The following is a 17,216-nucleotide window of genomic DNA, read 5'->3' on the forward strand; positions in this document are numbered from 1 at the left end:
GGATGGGCATTGTAGTTCAACAACATCTGGAGCACCATAGGTTGTGAACCCCACCTCAAGACCCCTCGATAGAACCCCTTGGTCAATCCTGACCAGATGGACCAATATATAAGGCAGCTCAGCTTAAAACCTGAGCTCAAGGGACGCATGTTAAAATTCAGCTGCATTAGATACACACACACACACATATTAAGAACAGCAGCAGAACATCAAACATTTTAATAAAAATAAACTGTATAAACACAATCAAGATGTACATATTTTGGTTATAAACAGCACAACAATCAACAAGAGGGCAGAATACCCAAGAGGGGGACATTTGTTTCACTTCTGTTAAAGGGGTCAATGGCAACTGGAGGCAACCTACCTCCCACCCCCCCGCTCCCCCAGATCAGTTTGGAAAGAGGGGCAGCTGCCTGCGTTACCGACATCCATCTCACTTTTGCCTCTGGCCACATAGGTCAGGCAGGTTTGGATACTGGTCCCCAGCCATGCAGAAGCTGTTTGACCAGAGGCGAATGTGGGGCCCAAATGTGCACATGGCTAGAAAGCAAACCTCACTCCAACAACGTTTAGTGCAGGAGCCAGACCTACACTTTTGGGCCATCATCAGTAGCATCACAGGGGACAAATGCTCATCGGGGTTTCTGGCAATGTCTACTCTGATAGAGATGGAAAACAGACGACCACATTGTTGTGCTTAAAGCTTTCTGCATGTTCTCACCCTTTCTTTATCCTGACCCTCAAATGATTAGGCTGAAATTGCAGCCATTTTTGCACTGAGGAAAAGGTCAGGGTCAGTATCACAATGGACAAATGGTGAGCCTTTCTCCACGGAGTTATCTTTAGAGGACATTCCGGCCCATTTCAATTCCCATGCCTCGGACAACGGATGAAATGCAATAGAAGTGTTTGTGTTTTTACCATTTTTAAAAGCTTAAAACTTACCACTGAAAATCTGGCCTGGTGGTCAGGACAATCAAAGCATGATCACGCACTGCAAGTCTGCCGGGGTGATCATCTCTTTTCCATCTCTGGGGGTGCAGCAGACCTTGCCAAAAATCCCACCACCCCCAGATGGTACCGGCCCACGTTCCGTTTTGACTGCTTAAAAGTGGTTGCCCGTCTCCTGCCTGCCTGCGGCTGACCCTCAATGTCTTTTAACATCACTGCCGTGAGTTTTGCCAAGGAAGGGCTGCCATCCCCCTCCTTCATGGGAAGACCACCTACTCTTTCTAGAGCTTGGTGCTTGTGGCACATCCAGTGCTACCATTTGGGAAGTGGCTCTGTCTGGCGACAGGGGAGCTTTGCTTATCCCTTCAGAAGGGTGGGACGGAGGGAGAGCAGGGGGGAACCTCTGCCTCTGGAGAGAAGGCCAACCTCCTGCCTTGTTCTGGATCGGGACCTCCCTGTATCTCTCCCTAGTAACATTTTACCTTGGTACCTGGCTGGTTTTTTTGTTTTTTGTTTTTTTTGTTTTTTGCCTTTTTAATTAGGTATTACTTTCTTCCCACTTATTCATTTTCTCAACCCAATGCAGGGATGTTGTTAGGTACCTTAGAGGACCTGTGGCCCAAGCCCACAGTGGCTCCCCTTGATAATTAGACCTTTTTGTGCTCTCTGAAGGAACGCCGTGCTTTCACCCAATTTTGCCACTAACCACCAAAACAGCCACCAAGATCCAGGGCACCAACAAATGGATCTGGGGAAGGTGTCCCGGTGGTCCGAAGCCGCCAATGCCTCAGACTCAGTGGGAGCCCCTGAGCCATTTGGTGGGTGGTGAAAATGGACAGAAGACGGAATGACATCCCCAGATGCGGCTGGACTACAACTCCCATCATCCCCAGCCACAATGGCTTTTGTGGCAGGGGTTGATGATAGTCTGACAACATCTGGGGGCCCAGGTTGGAAAGCCCCGAATTAGCATAGGACTTAAAACCTTTTGGAAGAGATGGCAATCCTACGTCACAATTAAGAAGATCACTCTCTCACCTAGACAGACAGACACACACACACACATCCACTCACAAACATACAAAGGGGTCGGTGCACTGGAGATACCAGCGGCCTGTAACCCTCGGAGGGTTTTATCAGCATCCTGGTCTTCTGCACACATCACATTTTCGCGCACATGTCAAAGATGTATTCAGAATACAGCTAAAATGGTAACCTCAGACGGCAGCGTGTGGACGTCACAAACGCCTGTTTGCAGAAAGAAGTGTTCCATGCAGATGTGCTCGTCAGGAAGCTCAGGTGGCCTCTGGTTCTCTGGGAAGCATGCACACATGGCTGCAAACCTGGGTTTGCCTCTGCGTCACGTGTGAAACGACACTCTCCGGAGAGATTCCCAACTTCTCCACCTCCAGAGCACGTGGGGGGTTAGCCGGAACGACTGGGCCTTCAGGCACTCTGGTTCCAGCAATACTTTCTCGAAATCACCTTTTTAACAGGCGAGTTTTTAAAAGTCCCCAAATACTGCAGCTGGTCTTGTGTGCCTGGGAAGCTTTCCCCGGAGAGAGACAGAGGAGGTCCAGAACACACAGACAGATCTGGCCTGTGTGTTTTTTTAAACCACCAAGGCCCCCAAGAGCTGGAGAAAGTGCCCAGAAGGGGGAGAAGTTGCACGGGGACAAGGACATTTCACGAGTCGGCATGGACTCCTCACTTTGCTCGCTAGAGGTCAGTGGCAACACGCAGATGCTGGAGCCATTTGCCAAAAGGCCCCGTTAATACTGAAGGGGAATCAAGGGAAGGAACTCACAGCTTGTTACTGACTGGGAGGCAGGAGGCGAGCGGGAGGCCTCCATCACCTGGGAAAACACCACCCCATTGCCTGCCAAGTCCTCCTGATGAAGGAGTGGAAAACTGGTCGGGAGAGAAAAGTGCATCTATGCAGGGGGGAAGATAAGATAAGGCAGTGCCACAGTCTGCCCTCGCCAGCTGAGAACGTCCTTCCGGCTCTGGCCAGCTCACCGCCTCCCCCACAGCTCCCTGGCCCCACACAGGGTGCCATGTGGACGGAGAGAGCAGGCCAGCCGGCTGGAGTCAGCCAGAGTTAGGAGTCTCTGTGTGTGGCTTCAGGCAACCCCCCCCCGCCACACCGACCGGCCCCCTCGCCTCCGTTCTCCCTCTTTCAACCAGGAAGGACTCTGGACACCCTGCACGTTAAGGAGGGGCTGAGAGGTCCATCCTGAGGTGGCCCCCAGTCCGCTAGCTGCCTTGCACAAACCCCTGCTACAGAGCTGCAAGGGCGCGTGCGGTGCTCCAGGGAAGATCACTCCGTCTGCAGGGGGAAGCTGCTACCCTGGAGCAACTCTTAACGCACAAACCCAGAGCAGCGTATAGGCTGCATTTCTGCAGGAGCTCCCTGGAAAAGGCAGGACGTGCCTGGCTGCCGAGCGCAGGATCCGTCTTCCGAAACACCTCCTCTTTCAAAAGCAAGGTTCTAGTCCTTGGGGTGACAGAGACTGTGCTCCACAGCATGTGAGCCACTCCTTGCCTGCACAGCTCCCCCACAACACCGCGGGGGTGTGTGTGAAACAACACTTGGGGGGAGGGAGAGGGCACTTGGGTGCCTTGCATAGCTGCTCCTCGCCCCATCCCCAGAAAAGATGCCACCAACGACATGAGACGTGCTGCCCCTACAGCAGAAGGCTGTTTTTCTCCACGCAGAACTCAGCTGCCTCAAGCACAGGAGGGTGTTTCCGAGGGTGAAGCCCTGAAGTGGAGAAGCCTTTGGGTGAAAAGCAGACCTCAAAGAGGCCCCCAATAACCCTTCAGAGAGGAATAAGCCCTTTCTGGCAGAGCCTCCGGGGGCAGCAGGCCCCACACGGATCAGGCCTACCTCGCACTGTGCTAGCAGCCCCAAGATGCCTGTGCCCCCTCAGCAGCTCTGCCCCCTCTGCTGCTGGCTTGCTCTTCCGAGAAGCCCGTTTGCATCTCTTCACTCCTAACCTCGAGTCGACCTTCCCAGCCCCTCCCCAGCATCACGGCCAGGGATGGATGCAACCCGGGTGGCAACACGCATCATCCCAATGTTGCATCAACAGGAAAACCATCCAGCAGGGCCCCCGAGAAGCCCAGCCCTGACCCCTGTGCCTCGAGGGGCGACAGGGATGGGGACGGCTAGTCCTCTGGCTTCTGTAAACATCCCAGGGGGAGATGGACAGAGAGGGCCGCAAGGGGGCCCGGGAAGAGACGGCAGGAGAAGTGTTCTGGCCCAGGACCCCGGCTGTGGAGCGAGAGTGGAGGTAGCAGACACCCCGCCCCGAGACACGGGGGGAGGTAGGGATTCAGCCAGCCACGCAGCTGGGCTTCTGGGGTCCGCGTGGCATCGGACAGAGGAGACCAGAACAAACGCTGAACTCAGAGGAAACTCCGTGTTTCTAGATGGTGCTCTGGGCAGCTCCATAGACGTTCTCTCAGTGGTCGGTCTTGCCCGGTTGCCTGTGAGCCGGCTGGGCTCTCTGGCCTGGGGGGGGGGGCACGTGAAGGGGGGCTAGATGCCCTCCACGGCCACGGCTGCTCTGGGCTCCTCCCCGTTGGGCACACCGGAGCTCAAGCGGTTGTTGTCGGCGTCGATGGCCTGGAAGCCGCCCTCCAGCTGGACACAGCAGGACTTGGAGCTGGCGGGGGCCTCCTGGGGGGGGCCCTGGAGCTGGCCCTCGCTGCCGGGAGCGGGGCTCTGGCTGCCGTTCAGGGGCACCTTCTCCTGCCCGGCGGCCCCGCTGGCCTCGGGGGTGCTGCAGCCCTGCACCTTGCTCCTCTCCTGCAGCTTCTCGTGGTAGGAGAAGAAGGCCAGGCCGGCCGCTCCGGCCAGGGTCATGGACAGGAGCACCGTCATGGTGACAAACTGGACCCAGTAGGTGGGCTGCTCGCCCTCGCGCCCCGCATGCTGCCGGGGGTCCTCGGGAGCGCCGAAGCCGCCCAGGGGGTCCGGGAAGTCCGGGGAGAGGAGGTGGTAGCGGGCCACCAACTGCGGGAAGCCGTTCTCGTGGGCCCAGCACTCGTAGGTGCCCAGGGTGTCCCTCTGGACAATGACGACCAGGGCCTGGTCCTCTTGCACAAGCAGCCCTTCCGGCCTCTTCCTCTCCGGGAAGTCCCACGTGTAGTTGGCCAGGGCAGAGCCCTGGGGGCACGGCAGCCTCACCACCGAGTTCAGCGGCGGGTTGAGAGCTGGAAGCAAAACAGCAACACCAGCACAGCTGTCACTCCAAGCTCCTGGCATGGCACACAGCACACACACACACACACACACACACAACCTTGCCCCAATGGGGGGAAAAACGGGGCAGGCTTTGGGATGGGCAGGGGGCCCCAAAGCGCACGCAGAGTGCGGGATTCCAGATCTCCACACCAGAGAAGCCCAGCCCAGGCCCTCCGCCGCTGGGAACAGGGACGCCCTAGGACAGGGAGCGTCGCAAGCTGCCTTCGGGCAGGCCAGACCTCCAGCCGGGCCCTGTCAGGGCTGGAGGCTGATGCCAGGGGGGGGACCCGGGGGCCTCAGAGCTGCACAGCCCCCGCCCGGCCCAAGCTTCCCACCCACGGCAAGAAGGACGGGGAGCAGCTCCAGGCGTGGGAGGCAGGTACTGAACTGGTCACCACGCTGCCGTCAGAGTCGTTCGAAGTCCGCGGTGAGGCTCTGGCCCGCCCTGTGCCGCGTGGGCATCTGGCGTCCGGACTCCCGTTCTCAATATCCTGCAGCCAGTCGCCCCTGGAAGGAAGCAGGGGGGACAGAAGGACATCCGGTGAGGGTGAGGCCAACAGGGGTGCAACGCCAGCTTAGGAGCCCCGTTTCCAGGAGCACCCCCAGGTGGCTTTGGAAACTCACAAGCATGGAGTCTGCCTTTAGCTCCTGCTAGGCCGAGGTAAACTGCTCCTGAGCGTGGGGGCTCTATCTATTTATTCCCCACTGCCCCAAGGCGATGCACAGTAGAATGACAGGGCCAGAGCCAGTTTAAAATGGCAGATAGTTCCAAATCTGAAGGTGCTCAAACATGGGTCCCCAGGTATTTTTGGACTACAGCTCCCATCATCCCAGGCCACAGCGGCCGAAGGCCAGTTGTAGCCAGCCGTGTCTGAGTGCATAAGGTTAGGAACCATGTCTTAGTGCCGCCTCCCTTTCCCGCCCTCCACCGTCCTGATGCTCCCCCAACGCTGCCTCCATCATGTGACACTCACGCGTCCTCGCTGGCATCCCGGACGTCTCTGCACTTGTGGCTGCGTCTGTCCCACGCACAGTAGGGGTCTCGTGCCAAGACACAGTCGGCACAGCTTTGGTAGACGCTGCAGTTGGCCAGCGGGATTTGCAGGACTCCTTCAGAATACCCCACATACAGGGTCCCCTAAGAATACACGGATAAAGGTCTCTTGTTATTATTGGGGTCCTTCAAAGATGCAGACTTGAAGTAGGCTTCTAAGAGGGGCAAAAAGCAGTCCTCCGTCACATGGCATGCAATTTGCACGTGGAACTCCCTGCCACAAAATGCAGCATTGGCAGGAAAAACAAACACATGTTTCATTAATTATCTTTGAAAAGCAAACAACATTTTAGGTAGGCAACCTTGGCTCGCCAGCTGTTATTAAACTACAACTCCTACCATCCCCTGCCTCAATAGCCGGGGATGATGGGAGCTGTAGTTCAACCACCACTGGAGAGCCAAGGTTGCCTCTCCCTGTTCTTGATCATACAGTTTAACAAACAAAACATTAAAGCCATCTTTAATCTTTTCTTCACGTTTTCTGTAAACTGTGCTGTTTTTCAGACGGGGGCACGGGGGAGTTCTTTTTAACCTAATTTATCATACTCACTGAGATGCAAAAGAATCGAAATTCTGTACCACACACCACCACGCAAACACACCCACAGCTAAGTGCATGCGGGCCGGCAGGAAACAGAGACAAACCGAACGGAGATCCTGGCCGGAGGACGTGGACGCAATACCTTTCCGGAGGAGAGCAGCAAGTTCCGGACCGGTTCAGCCTTCTTAAACAACTGGACGGCCTCGATGATGTGAGCCCCACTCCTGACCACCACTGCTTTCTGGAGGAAGCCTTGGTCTGCAGGAAGCAACGCACAGACCCCCAAGTTCACACCAGAGGCAATGGGGCTGAGCAGTTTGCCCAGGCCTCAACCTGGCCCTGACCGACAGAGCCCTGCACGGCTTGGGCCCAGGGGACTTAAGAGAGCGCCTCCTCGGTCATGAGCCCAGCCGCCTGTGAAGATCATCCGGGGAGGCCCAGTTCCGGTTGCCACCGGCTCGTCGGCTGGCGACTCGTGGCTGGGCCTTCTCTGTGGCTGCCCCGGGGCTCTGGAATGGGCTCCCTTCTCCATCTCTGCTTGCATTTAGGAAGGCCCTCAAGTTCTTAACTGGAATTAACTTTAAACGGTTTGTTTTTATCCCATTAAATCATGTTAACTTCTTTTTTATTCTGTGAAAGTGTTCCAATTGTTTTCCACTCCATTTTATATTTGTTTTAAATTGCGCGCACTGCCTTGGGATACACATCAGAAGGTCCCTCCCGGGCAGCATCTCCAAGAGAGAGAGAGACTCCTGCCTGCAGCCTTGGAGAAGCCGCTGCCAGCCTGTGAAGACAAGACTGAGCGGGATGGACCAAGGGTCTGACTCGGTTGGAGGCAGCTGCCTCTGTTCTTCCAAATGAGGCCCCAAGCAAACAATTCCCTGTTTTGCACGGGGGTCCCTGCTCAAGCCATACCTGTTCCTAGAAACATCACACTGTAGTGCCTCCCCGAGACGCCCCGAATCTGGTGGACTGCAATCCGGGTGTATGTCACGTGCCGATTCACGAGGAGAGGCCGGTTGTACGTTGGCAGGATCTTCTCATCCATCAGGAAGTGCTCTTTCATGAAGGTGAGGGCTTTGTCCGAGGACGGGCCAACAGAACACTGCCAGGAAAGGAAGTCCAAACGTTATCAGAAGGCACCAGCCCCGCGGCCTTCGGTGGCATGATCTGTGCGTTCGCTTGCGGGCTTCCAATACAGACATCGTGCCGTGTAAGCCAACAGGGCCCACAAGGGGGCGAGAAGCAAAACAGAAGAAGAAGAAGAAGAAATATTGATATACCCCTTCTCAGCAAAAGCTTCCAAAGCGAAGAACAGGAGAAGTGACCACACAAGCCCACATCCGCCTTCGACCACACACAGCTCCCCACCCAAACAGCCTCCAAAACCAAAAGCAATGTTTTCAGCCGGAAGCAAAGGCAGGGAGGAGAGCTGGTGGCCCCATTTGCTAAGCAGGGTCCACCCTGGCAGGCATTTGGATGGGTGACCAGGTGTGCGTGCTGCAAGGTAGTCCCCTAAGGACAGGCACCCCCAAACTGCGGCCCTCCAGAGGTTGCTGGACTACAACTCCCGGCATCCCTAGACACAATTTTTTGTGGCTGGCTATGCTGGAAGCTGTAGTTCAGCAACATCTGGAGGGCCGCAGTTTGGGGATGCCTGCCTTAGGACATGGGGCCACAGTTCAGTGGAGGAGCCGGTGCTTTGCACACAGGTTCACCCCCCAGCAGCATCTCCAAGAGAGGGCTGGGAGAGAGTCCTGCCTGCAACCTTGGAGAAGCCGCTGCCAGTCAGTGTGGACAACACTGAGCTAGACAGACCAAGGGTCTGACTCCGTTTAAGGCAGCTTTCTAAGTTCCGGCCTCAGGTATCCTGGTTTTAAACCGTTTAGGGCATTAAAGATCAAAACGAGGACTTTGAATTGGCCCAGAAATCCACTGGAGCTGAGAAAGCAGATGCAAAATGGGAAGAAGAGGAGGAGGAGGAGGAGGAGGAGGAGGAGGAGGAGTGTCGTCCTCTGAAGAGCTTTTGGTCCCATCAAAACCCTGGGCAGCTGCTGCGTAGTTCTGGACTGGTTCTCGTTCCCAGTCCCACAGAAAGCACCTTCCAGCAATCTCAGCCGGATGCAACTCAAGCCTGTGGGACAGGCTCAAGCCAACTGACGAGCCCTCGTCCAGCCCGTCACCGCCTCCAGACAGCTGTCTGGGGCGTTCACAGCCCCACCTGGATTAGAGGAAAAGCAGCCAGGCTGGTTGGCATCTGGTCCCGCCCAGGAGTTGCATGCAGGGACAAGAGGATTCCCCGTTTTTCTCTTCCCTCTCTAGCTAAACACCTTATATTGAATCCGACCCTTGACACACTTAGCCTAGGATTGCCTGCACTGACTGGCAGCAGCTCTCCACAGACCTTTCCCTGGAAGGGCTGCCAGGGATTCGACCTGGGGCCTTTTGCATGCAGTGCGGGAGGCTCTTCTACAGAGCTGCCATAGGAAGCTGCCTTCGACTGAGTCAGACCCTCGGTCCATCTAGCTCAGTACTGTCTGCACTGGCTGGCAGCATCTCCTTGCGGTTTCAGACGGGCATCTTCCTGCTCTTAACCTGGAGACGCTGCCAGCGGCTGACCCAGGGGCCCCTCTGCATGAAAAGCAGCCCCACGCTGCTCTGCCCTGAGACCCACTCCTGGCTTAAGAATCCTCTCGCAGTAGGGTGCACACAGTTGCTCCATGGGCTCCGGTTCACGGGCCGCCCCCCACCCCAATACCCCAAGCTGCTCACATGCGCAGAGGCAGACCCTGGCCCAAAGCAGCCCGTCTCCTTATCGCTCTGAGGGTTCTTATGTCCTTATGAGCCCACCTTTCGCGCCTCCGCATGGATAAAGCCGGAAAGCCACTGCTTGGCACGCAGAAGGTAGGGCTGGGAGAGACCCTTCTCTGCCTGTGACCCCGGAGAGCTGCTGCTGCCGGTCAGCGCAGGCAGCCCTGACGGGAAGGACTAAGGGTCTGACACAGAAGCGGCAGCATCGCTTCACACCCAAATGGTTTTGCAATGCGCGATCACTGCGTCCCCCGGCAGCAATAACACAGAAAGGGCAAGAGGTGCCGATGGATATAGCAAGTCCATGGCCACTCTGCTGCACGTGTGCGTCACAAAATCCAGATTTGTTTTTGCCAGCCAAGCAAGGATTTTTAATGCACAAGCTGCCTGCACCTTCCTTCCCACTTGTGGGGAACGTCAGAATCCCGGCTGGAAACTGGAAGGGGGGAAATATCGGGGAGCCCCTCAGCCCGATTCCACTCAGCCCAGTGCGGAGGCCTGCGACCAGACCATTGCCGCCATAAACGCGAGGAGAGCCTGTGACTCACACTGCCCGGGCGGGGGTCCAGCATCGGTCCATTGTAGGTCATCCACTGGGAACAGTCCTTGTTAAACTCTTTATACTTCCCGTCAAAGGCCTTTTTGATGGCCCCAAGGCTGAAGGCGCAGACTGCTGAGCTGGCAAAATGTCCCGCCTGCCTGTAAACAGAGAGAGACGCCAGCTGCACTACTAGAATCACAAAGCACTCTGCAGATGCTCAGAGGCACTGGCCACTACGACTACAGGCTCTGGTCTGGAAAAAGGTTCCAGGGGCCAAGTCAACTTCTTCAGCACAAATCAAGCCCCAGACGCAAACTATCCCCATATGGCAGAGGCAAAGGAGAGGAGAGCTGGTCTTGTGGTAGCCAGCACAACTTTTTCCCTTAGCTAAGCAGGGTTTGGCCTTGTTTGCATTTGGATGGGAGACTTAGAAGAGATTCCCCTCAGGGGTTGGAGCCGCTCTGGGAAGAGCAGAAGGTTCCCAGTTCCCTCCCTGGCAGCATCTCCAAGACAGGGCTGAGAGAGACTCCTGCCTGCAACCTGGAAGAAGCCGCTGCCAGTCTGGGCAGACAATAATGAAGTTAGATGGATGAGTGGTCTGACTCAGTATATGGCAGCTGCTGCCTATGTTCCTATCTTCACAACAGCCCTGTGAGGTGGGCTAGGCTGAGAGAGAGGTGACTGGCCCAGAGTCACCGGGTGGGTTTCATGGCTGAGCGGGGATTCGAACCCGGCTCTCCCTGGCCCTAGGCCCACACTCTAACCACTGCGCCATGCAGGCCCTCCACCGGCAGCATCTGGGGACCCAACTCTGAGCACGGTGGCCGCGCGGACTCACCACTGAGAAGTGAAGACCCCGTAGAAGACAGCCCCCTCCTCCTGCTGCGGGAGGGCAAAGACGTGCTGGATGACCGTGTGCGGGAACTGGCCCGGCTGGGTGCAGGAGAGCTGGGCCTTCAGGAAGGTGGTCCACTTCTTCTGCAGGACCTTGTCCCCACCCACATCGTTCTGGGGAGGGCAGAAAAAGGAGGCAGGTTTTACGCCCGGGGAGGGGGCAGGCAAGGCACCTTCCTGGCTCCCCCTTTGTCGGCCTCCAGGCGGCTGGGCCAATTTAAACCCCTGGGGGCCGTCGGGCTGCTCCGTCCCGATCTCCTGGCAGCTACTTGTAGGTAGGGATGATTGGCCTGGATTCAGCGGGGAGAGAGGAAGGAGCCGCCCTCCAAGGGTGGGAGGGTTTGTTCTCTGTAACTCCAAGGGGTTGGAGTTTCAAGGAAGCAGATCCAGGCTAGACAGCAGGGAGAGGTGTGAGGCGGTGGAACGGTCTGCCCCATGCAGCAGTGGGCCGCCCCCCTCACTGGAGGCTGTCAAAGGGAGGCTGACCGGCATCTCTCAGGGATCTCGCAGCAGTTTCCTGCCCTGAGTAGGGGGTCAGACTAGAAGACCTCGGGGTCCCCACCCAGTCCTAGAATATGATCCCATCACTCTGCACATGCTCCTGCATCCTTGCATCACACGCTCCAGGGCAAAACTGCAGTACAGAGAACCGGGGTCAGGGCTGTGCCCCCCGCCCACCCCCGGCCCCTTCAAGCCCAGCAAGGCCTCACCTTGCAGACCCGGGCGACCCTGGAGACGGTCAGTTTGTCGAAGAAGTCAAACTCCTTGGCCGTTTCCGCAAAGAAGAAGTAGACTTTCTCGTCGTCTGGGGGGCTCGGGTTGAAAGAGGCCACAAACGCCGCATCCGCTGGGGAGGGAAGGAAGGAAGCCACACCACACGGTGGCCCCCAGCGGCAGGCGTGAGACTGAGATTCCTCCCCTTGGCGCCTGGGTTCATGACCTGCCTGGCACAGGGTCCAAGGGGGATGCTCGTTGCCTAGGCAACGCATCTTCGCTGGGTACCAACCCATTAACCACTTATCCGTTGCCTAGGCAACCAGGCCCTGATGGATTCTCTGGGGGAGGAGAGCTGGTCTTGCGGTAGCGAGCATGACCGGTCCCGTCCCCGCGGCTGAGCAGGGTCTGCCCTGGTTTGCATGTGGATGGGAGACATCCAAGCACCCTACGATAGCTCAGTGGGAAAGTTCCCTCCCGGGCAGGTAGGGCTGGGAAGGACACCGGCCTGCACCCTTGGAGAGCTGCTGCCAGCCAGTGTAGGTAATCCTGAGCTAGCTGGACCAATGGCCTGACTCCGCAGAGATTGATTCATGCCCACCACTCCTGAGCTAGTTGGACTGCATAAAGGGTCTGACTCTGTATAAGGAAGCTTCCTAGATTCGGGGGGGGGGGGCGGTTGACGGGGACAAAGGCCCTCCCCATCCCAATAGTGCCCCACTTCGCCCCCCTCCGCCCGTACCGTGCAGCCAGTTGAGGAAGGCGTCCGTCTTCAGAACTGACCGGTTGCCCAGGGTGCGGGAGATGATGGGCTCGTTGCCCTGGAAGTTGTTCATGGTGGCCGTATAAAGTTCCCCGCCTGGGGAGTGGAGGCAGAAGGAGAGGTGATTCACACACACACACACACTCCACAGTCTTCATTTCCTGGCCCTTATTTCCCTGGAAAGTCACTGCCCCTGTCTTTGCATCTTGGGAATGAATACTCTGTTCATATTCCGGAGTCTGAGTTGCCGGAATGGTTATCCTCCCACTTTGAGACTATAAGAACAGCCCTGCTGGATCAGGCCCAAGGAGGCCCGTCCAGTCCAGCATCCTGGTTCACAGTGTGGCCCACCAGATGCCTCTGGGGAGCCCCCAGGCAAGAGGCGAAGGCATGCCCTCTCTCCTGCAACTGGGATTCAGAGCCGTCTTGCCTCCGAGGCTGGGGGTGGCCCACAGCCACCAGACTAGTGGCCATTGATAGACCTGTCCTCCGTGAATTTGTCCAAGCCCCTTCTAAAGCCATCCAAGCTGGTGGCCATCACCACATCCTGTGGCAGAGAATTCCATAGATTAATTATGAACGGTGTGAAAAAGCACTTCCTTTAGTTGGTCCTAAAATTCCCCGCCTTCAGGTTTAGATCTCTGCAAGTTACATCTCTGAGTGTGCAATGAATGCACCCTCTCTCTAGGGCACATGCATGTAAATGCATGCACATGAACACAAAGTGCACCACCTGGATTTCACGCCCTGCAGCTGCACAAATACATGTTCAACCATTGAGAATTTATTTGCAAGACAAGTCTGCTTTTCTTGCATATCTCCGACCAAAGTTGCTTCCTTAGCTTTTAAAACGGTGGGAGACAGGAGCCCTATTTACATGTTATGTCCAATGAGCATACAATCTGGGCACCATGCAGACACATATAGATCGGAACACAGGTGCAGTGAATCACACATTGTGCTCAACACACATACAACAGTACCTTTCCTATCTGTACCCTGTTTCTCAGGAAGCCTATACCCAGAAACAGGGCTAAGGTTAATTGCAGAGTATGTGAACATTGCAGACAGAGCAGATGCTTAAGTGTGGTGTGTGTGTGTGTGTGTGTGTGTGTGTGTGTGTGTGTGTGTGTGTGTGTGTTGAGCCTCGTGGTCTCAGTGAGCAGTGCTCTTTGGCGAGAGGATTGGGCTGGTACAAGGGTGTCCCTCTTTCCATCTATGAAAGGGTGAAGAGTTATGCCATCTGCAGCAATCTACGCACTTTCCACCTGTGGAACTCCCCACCCCAGTATTTCTGGCTCGGCTGAGGCTCACCAACGATGATGGCCGTGTTCTGGTGTTGAGGGTCAAAGGGGCACATGCCCTTCCCGTCTAGGAGGAGCGGTTCCTCTCTGGCATCCTTCACCAGGGTGAAATTCTTCAGTTCCTAGCAAGGCAGGGACAGAAAAGAGATGAAAAGTCAAAAAGATAAACTGAATGAATGGGAGGCGGCAGAATTGAAGCACTCCCACATTTTGGAGCAAACCCCCCCCCGTCCTTGTCCAGTTCGGCTTTGCTTTTGGGTGCCCCCCTCCCCACTTTAACATGCCAATGGCACGCGGTCCAACCTAGCAAAGCGACACAGTACCCACGTTTGCAGCAAACGGGCACTGAGGGGACAAAGCACCACTCATCACAAACCCCCTTTATTTATTTATTCCATAGGAACATAGGCAGCTGCCATATACCGAGTCAGACCCTTGGTCCATCTCGCTCAGCACTGTCTACCCAGACTGGCAGCGGCTTCTCCAAGGTTACAGGCAGGATTTTCTCTCTCAGCCCGATCTTGGAGATGCTGCCAGGGAGGGAACTTGGAGCCTAGATGCTCTTCCCAGAGCGGCCCCATTATCTCCTAAGGGGAATCTCTTGCAGGGCTCACACAGCAGGTCTCCCATTCATATGCAACCAGGGCAGACCCTGCTTAGCTAGGGGGACAAGTCATGCTTGCTGCCCCAAGACCAGCTCTCTTCACATTTTAATCCAAATCTACGCCCTTCCCAGAGCTTCCCCCCCAATATTCTCCACCCCCGGAAGCAGCCATGAATATCTGCAGGGTCGCTTGCTTTCAAGAGTCGCTTGGAAACCTGGACCAGCCTGGGCGGAGGGGCAGCCCGAATGCGGAGTCAAAATCCACAGCAGCAGTCAGGGAGGAGGAGACGAGACGGCAGCCCCGCTGGCACCACGGAGGCAGAGAGCTCTGCCCGCTTTCTAAAAACCGGCCGCTGCCCGTTCACTGCCCGGCCCCTTTCTCAGTCCACCAAACAAGTATTTCGGTCCTAAATACTCCCCCACCGCTAACTGATCAAAGAGGCACCTTTTTAAAGCGGTGATTCTTTTATATGTAACAGGGGGAGAGCAACTGGCCCTACCCAGCCCCAGCACAGCATCCCTCCAGTGGCTGCTGCTGGTATCTGCCTTTAAAAAAAAAAAAAAAAAAAGATTGTGAGCCCTCTGGGGGCAGGGAGCCATTTAATTAAATTATGTGTTTCTGCATGTAAACCGCTATGGGAACCTTGCTTGAAAAGCGGTCTATAAATATTCGCCATACGCGTATTTTGTCGTGGAGTTGCTTATCAACTACAGGGATCGCTCTGCTCTGGTCAGTGCTGGGGAAACCCCACCTGGGCCCTGCATTTGAGAAAGAAGGAGTCTGAGCATCTGGAAGGGGTTCAGCGGAGGGCAGCCGAGGTGACGAGCGTTGGGCGTGTTTAGACGGGAGGAGACTCCGGGGGGAGTTGAGGGCCCCCCCTCCCAAGGACTGCCGCCGGGCGGCCACGCGGGAGGAGGAAGGGCTCAGTCTCCGTTGCTCCCGAGGGCAGGATTAGAACCGAGGGGTTGGAGAGGCAAGGGCGCAGATTTAGGCTAGGCATTGGGAAGGATTTACCGACTGTGAGAGCTGTTGGGACAGCGGAACACTCTGCCTCATGCCTTGGTGGGAGGTTCTGCTTTGTGGGAGGTTTTCAGACGGAGGCGGGACCCCTGCCTGTCAGGGACTCTGTGGCAGTTTCCTGGACTGAGTGGGGCTGTGGGGGGGGGGACCCACGGTCCCTCCCCGTTGAGAGAGTCTATGCTTCTGCGATTCTAGATGGGGAGGCCCGAGGTGTCAGGCCCACACAGCACCCCTCTCTCTCCCCAGGACACTCACCACATAGGCACAGGTGGGGCTGAAGGCGTAAGTCCCACAGGTGTAGAGATGGGTCTTGTTCAGCTGCACCAAGACGCGGATGAAGTTGAAACATTCTGTCTGTGGAGACGAAGGGCGAGAAAGACGGAAGACGACGGGGCTCAGCTTCGGGCAGACGTGGCCGCGCTCCTCAGGGAGGGGCTCTAGCAAACGGCTCGCTGCTTGCTGCTCTCGCCGTTATTGCAGACATTTAGGGGGTTCTCAGCTGCCGGAGCCACCAGAGCAAAGGGCAGCAGGACCAGGAGCGGCACCATGCCCAGCCCCTGGGCTTTTCAGGACTTCTCGACATCCACACACGTTCGTTTCACCGGCCAAGAGAAGACGCGCCGAACGTGGGATGCCCACCGAAAGTGAGGGGCCAGTTCGGCATTTGAGGGAGTGGGTGAAGGGAGGGGGCACAAAACCCATGGGAAGCGCCACGGTCCGGACAGAGGAAACCCCCCCCCCCGCAACGGCTACTTTTATGCTCCATCACAGACAGACAGACATGCCAGTGTGAGGGGGAGGCAGCCGGGGTCCCCCCCCCCACCCCGTTACCTCGTTGCTTTTCTTCTTAAAGACACACTCATGTTTCTTTGAGGGCGAAGGCCTCCACGGTATCTATTTCAGGGAAAGGAGAGAAAAGGGGGGCTTTCGGTATTGGCTGGAAAGGTTTGGGAGGAGAGCTGGTCTTGTGGTAGCAAGCATGACATGCTGGAGGAAGTGTTGGGGGCTGGTCTGTTTTGCAGAGTTGCCTGTAAATATTATCCCAGAGCTCTGCTTTTTTGCAGAATTGTTATGGTTCATTTGCTAGGATGGCAAACGTTCAGCCCAAAGTAGCAAAACATCGACCCGTAATTGAAGCCATCCAGTCAGCACTGAGCTTTGCTGCTTTTGACTGACACGGCCACACTCTGCGGCCCAAGACATCTTGGGCTGTTGCAGTTGCAATGTCTAGGCAAATGTCCCAGGCCTGATGCAGCTGGCTTCTTGCAGGAGGAGAGCAACTGGCCCTGCCCAGCCCAGCATCCCTCCCAGTGGCTGCTGCTGGGCTCTCCCTGGTGCTCCACTGGAGAGTGGGAGCCCCCTGAGGCAGGGACCGACCTTCAGGCCCTCTGGGGAGCTATCCCTGCTTGCAGGGCCGAGGGGCACCTCCTTAAAATGGCAGCTCCCTCCTCTTGAGCAGAGGGATTCCAGCAACTAGCCCAGTTCAGCCCAGCCCAGCGCCCCTCCTGCTGCCGAGGTCCCCCTTCTGTTTCTTCAGGGGCTGGGGGGAGGAGGAACCCCTTTGGGGCAGGGAAGCCTCTTCCTCTCCCCCTTTGCGATGGAAACCTCTCTGGCTGGAAAGGCAGAGTTTCCATTTCTCTTTCTGAAACGCAAGGCAGTGGGGTGCTGGCTCATGAACTCGCTGGGTGTGAAGACAACCCCTTGCAAACGCACATCTCCCTGCTCTGGTCTGTGGAACAGGCAAGAGGGCAAGAGGCAGCAAG

General features: G+C 56.5%; 1 protein-coding gene across 10 annotated transcripts in view; it reads right to left on the bottom strand.

Annotated features, from left to right (window-relative positions):
• Nucleotides 1–204: 204 nt before the first annotated feature.
• The window catches only part of SEMA4A (semaphorin 4A), a 56,849-nt gene continuing 39,837 nt past the window's right edge, over nt 205–17,216 (bottom strand). For all 10 annotated transcript variants that reach the window (XM_053278462.1, XM_053278463.1, XM_053278464.1 and 7 more), the window contains 12 exons: nt 16,285–16,347; nt 15,709–15,807; nt 13,839–13,950; nt 12,504–12,620; nt 11,758–11,894; nt 10,992–11,161; nt 10,161–10,311; nt 7,717–7,906; nt 6,944–7,059; nt 6,181–6,344; nt 5,595–5,713; nt 205–5,175 (listed from right to left, as the gene is read on the bottom strand). In XM_053278462.1, coding sequence (XP_053134437.1) covers nt 4,499–5,175; nt 5,595–5,713; nt 6,181–6,344; nt 6,944–7,059; nt 7,717–7,906; nt 10,161–10,311; nt 10,992–11,161; nt 11,758–11,894; nt 12,504–12,620; nt 13,839–13,950; nt 15,709–15,807; nt 16,285–16,347 — 2,115 coding nt within the window. In that variant the 3' untranslated portion in view covers nt 205–4,498. The remainder of the gene's footprint in view (nt 5,176–5,594; nt 5,714–6,180; nt 6,345–6,943; nt 7,060–7,716; nt 7,907–10,160; nt 10,312–10,991; nt 11,162–11,757; nt 11,895–12,503; nt 12,621–13,838; nt 13,951–15,708; nt 15,808–16,284; nt 16,348–17,216) is intronic.

The sequence above is a fragment of the Hemicordylus capensis genome, chromosome 14 (genome assembly GCF_027244095.1).
Source record: "Hemicordylus capensis ecotype Gifberg chromosome 14, rHemCap1.1.pri, whole genome shotgun sequence".
Classification (NCBI taxonomy): domain Eukaryota; kingdom Metazoa; phylum Chordata; class Lepidosauria; order Squamata; family Cordylidae; genus Hemicordylus; species Hemicordylus capensis.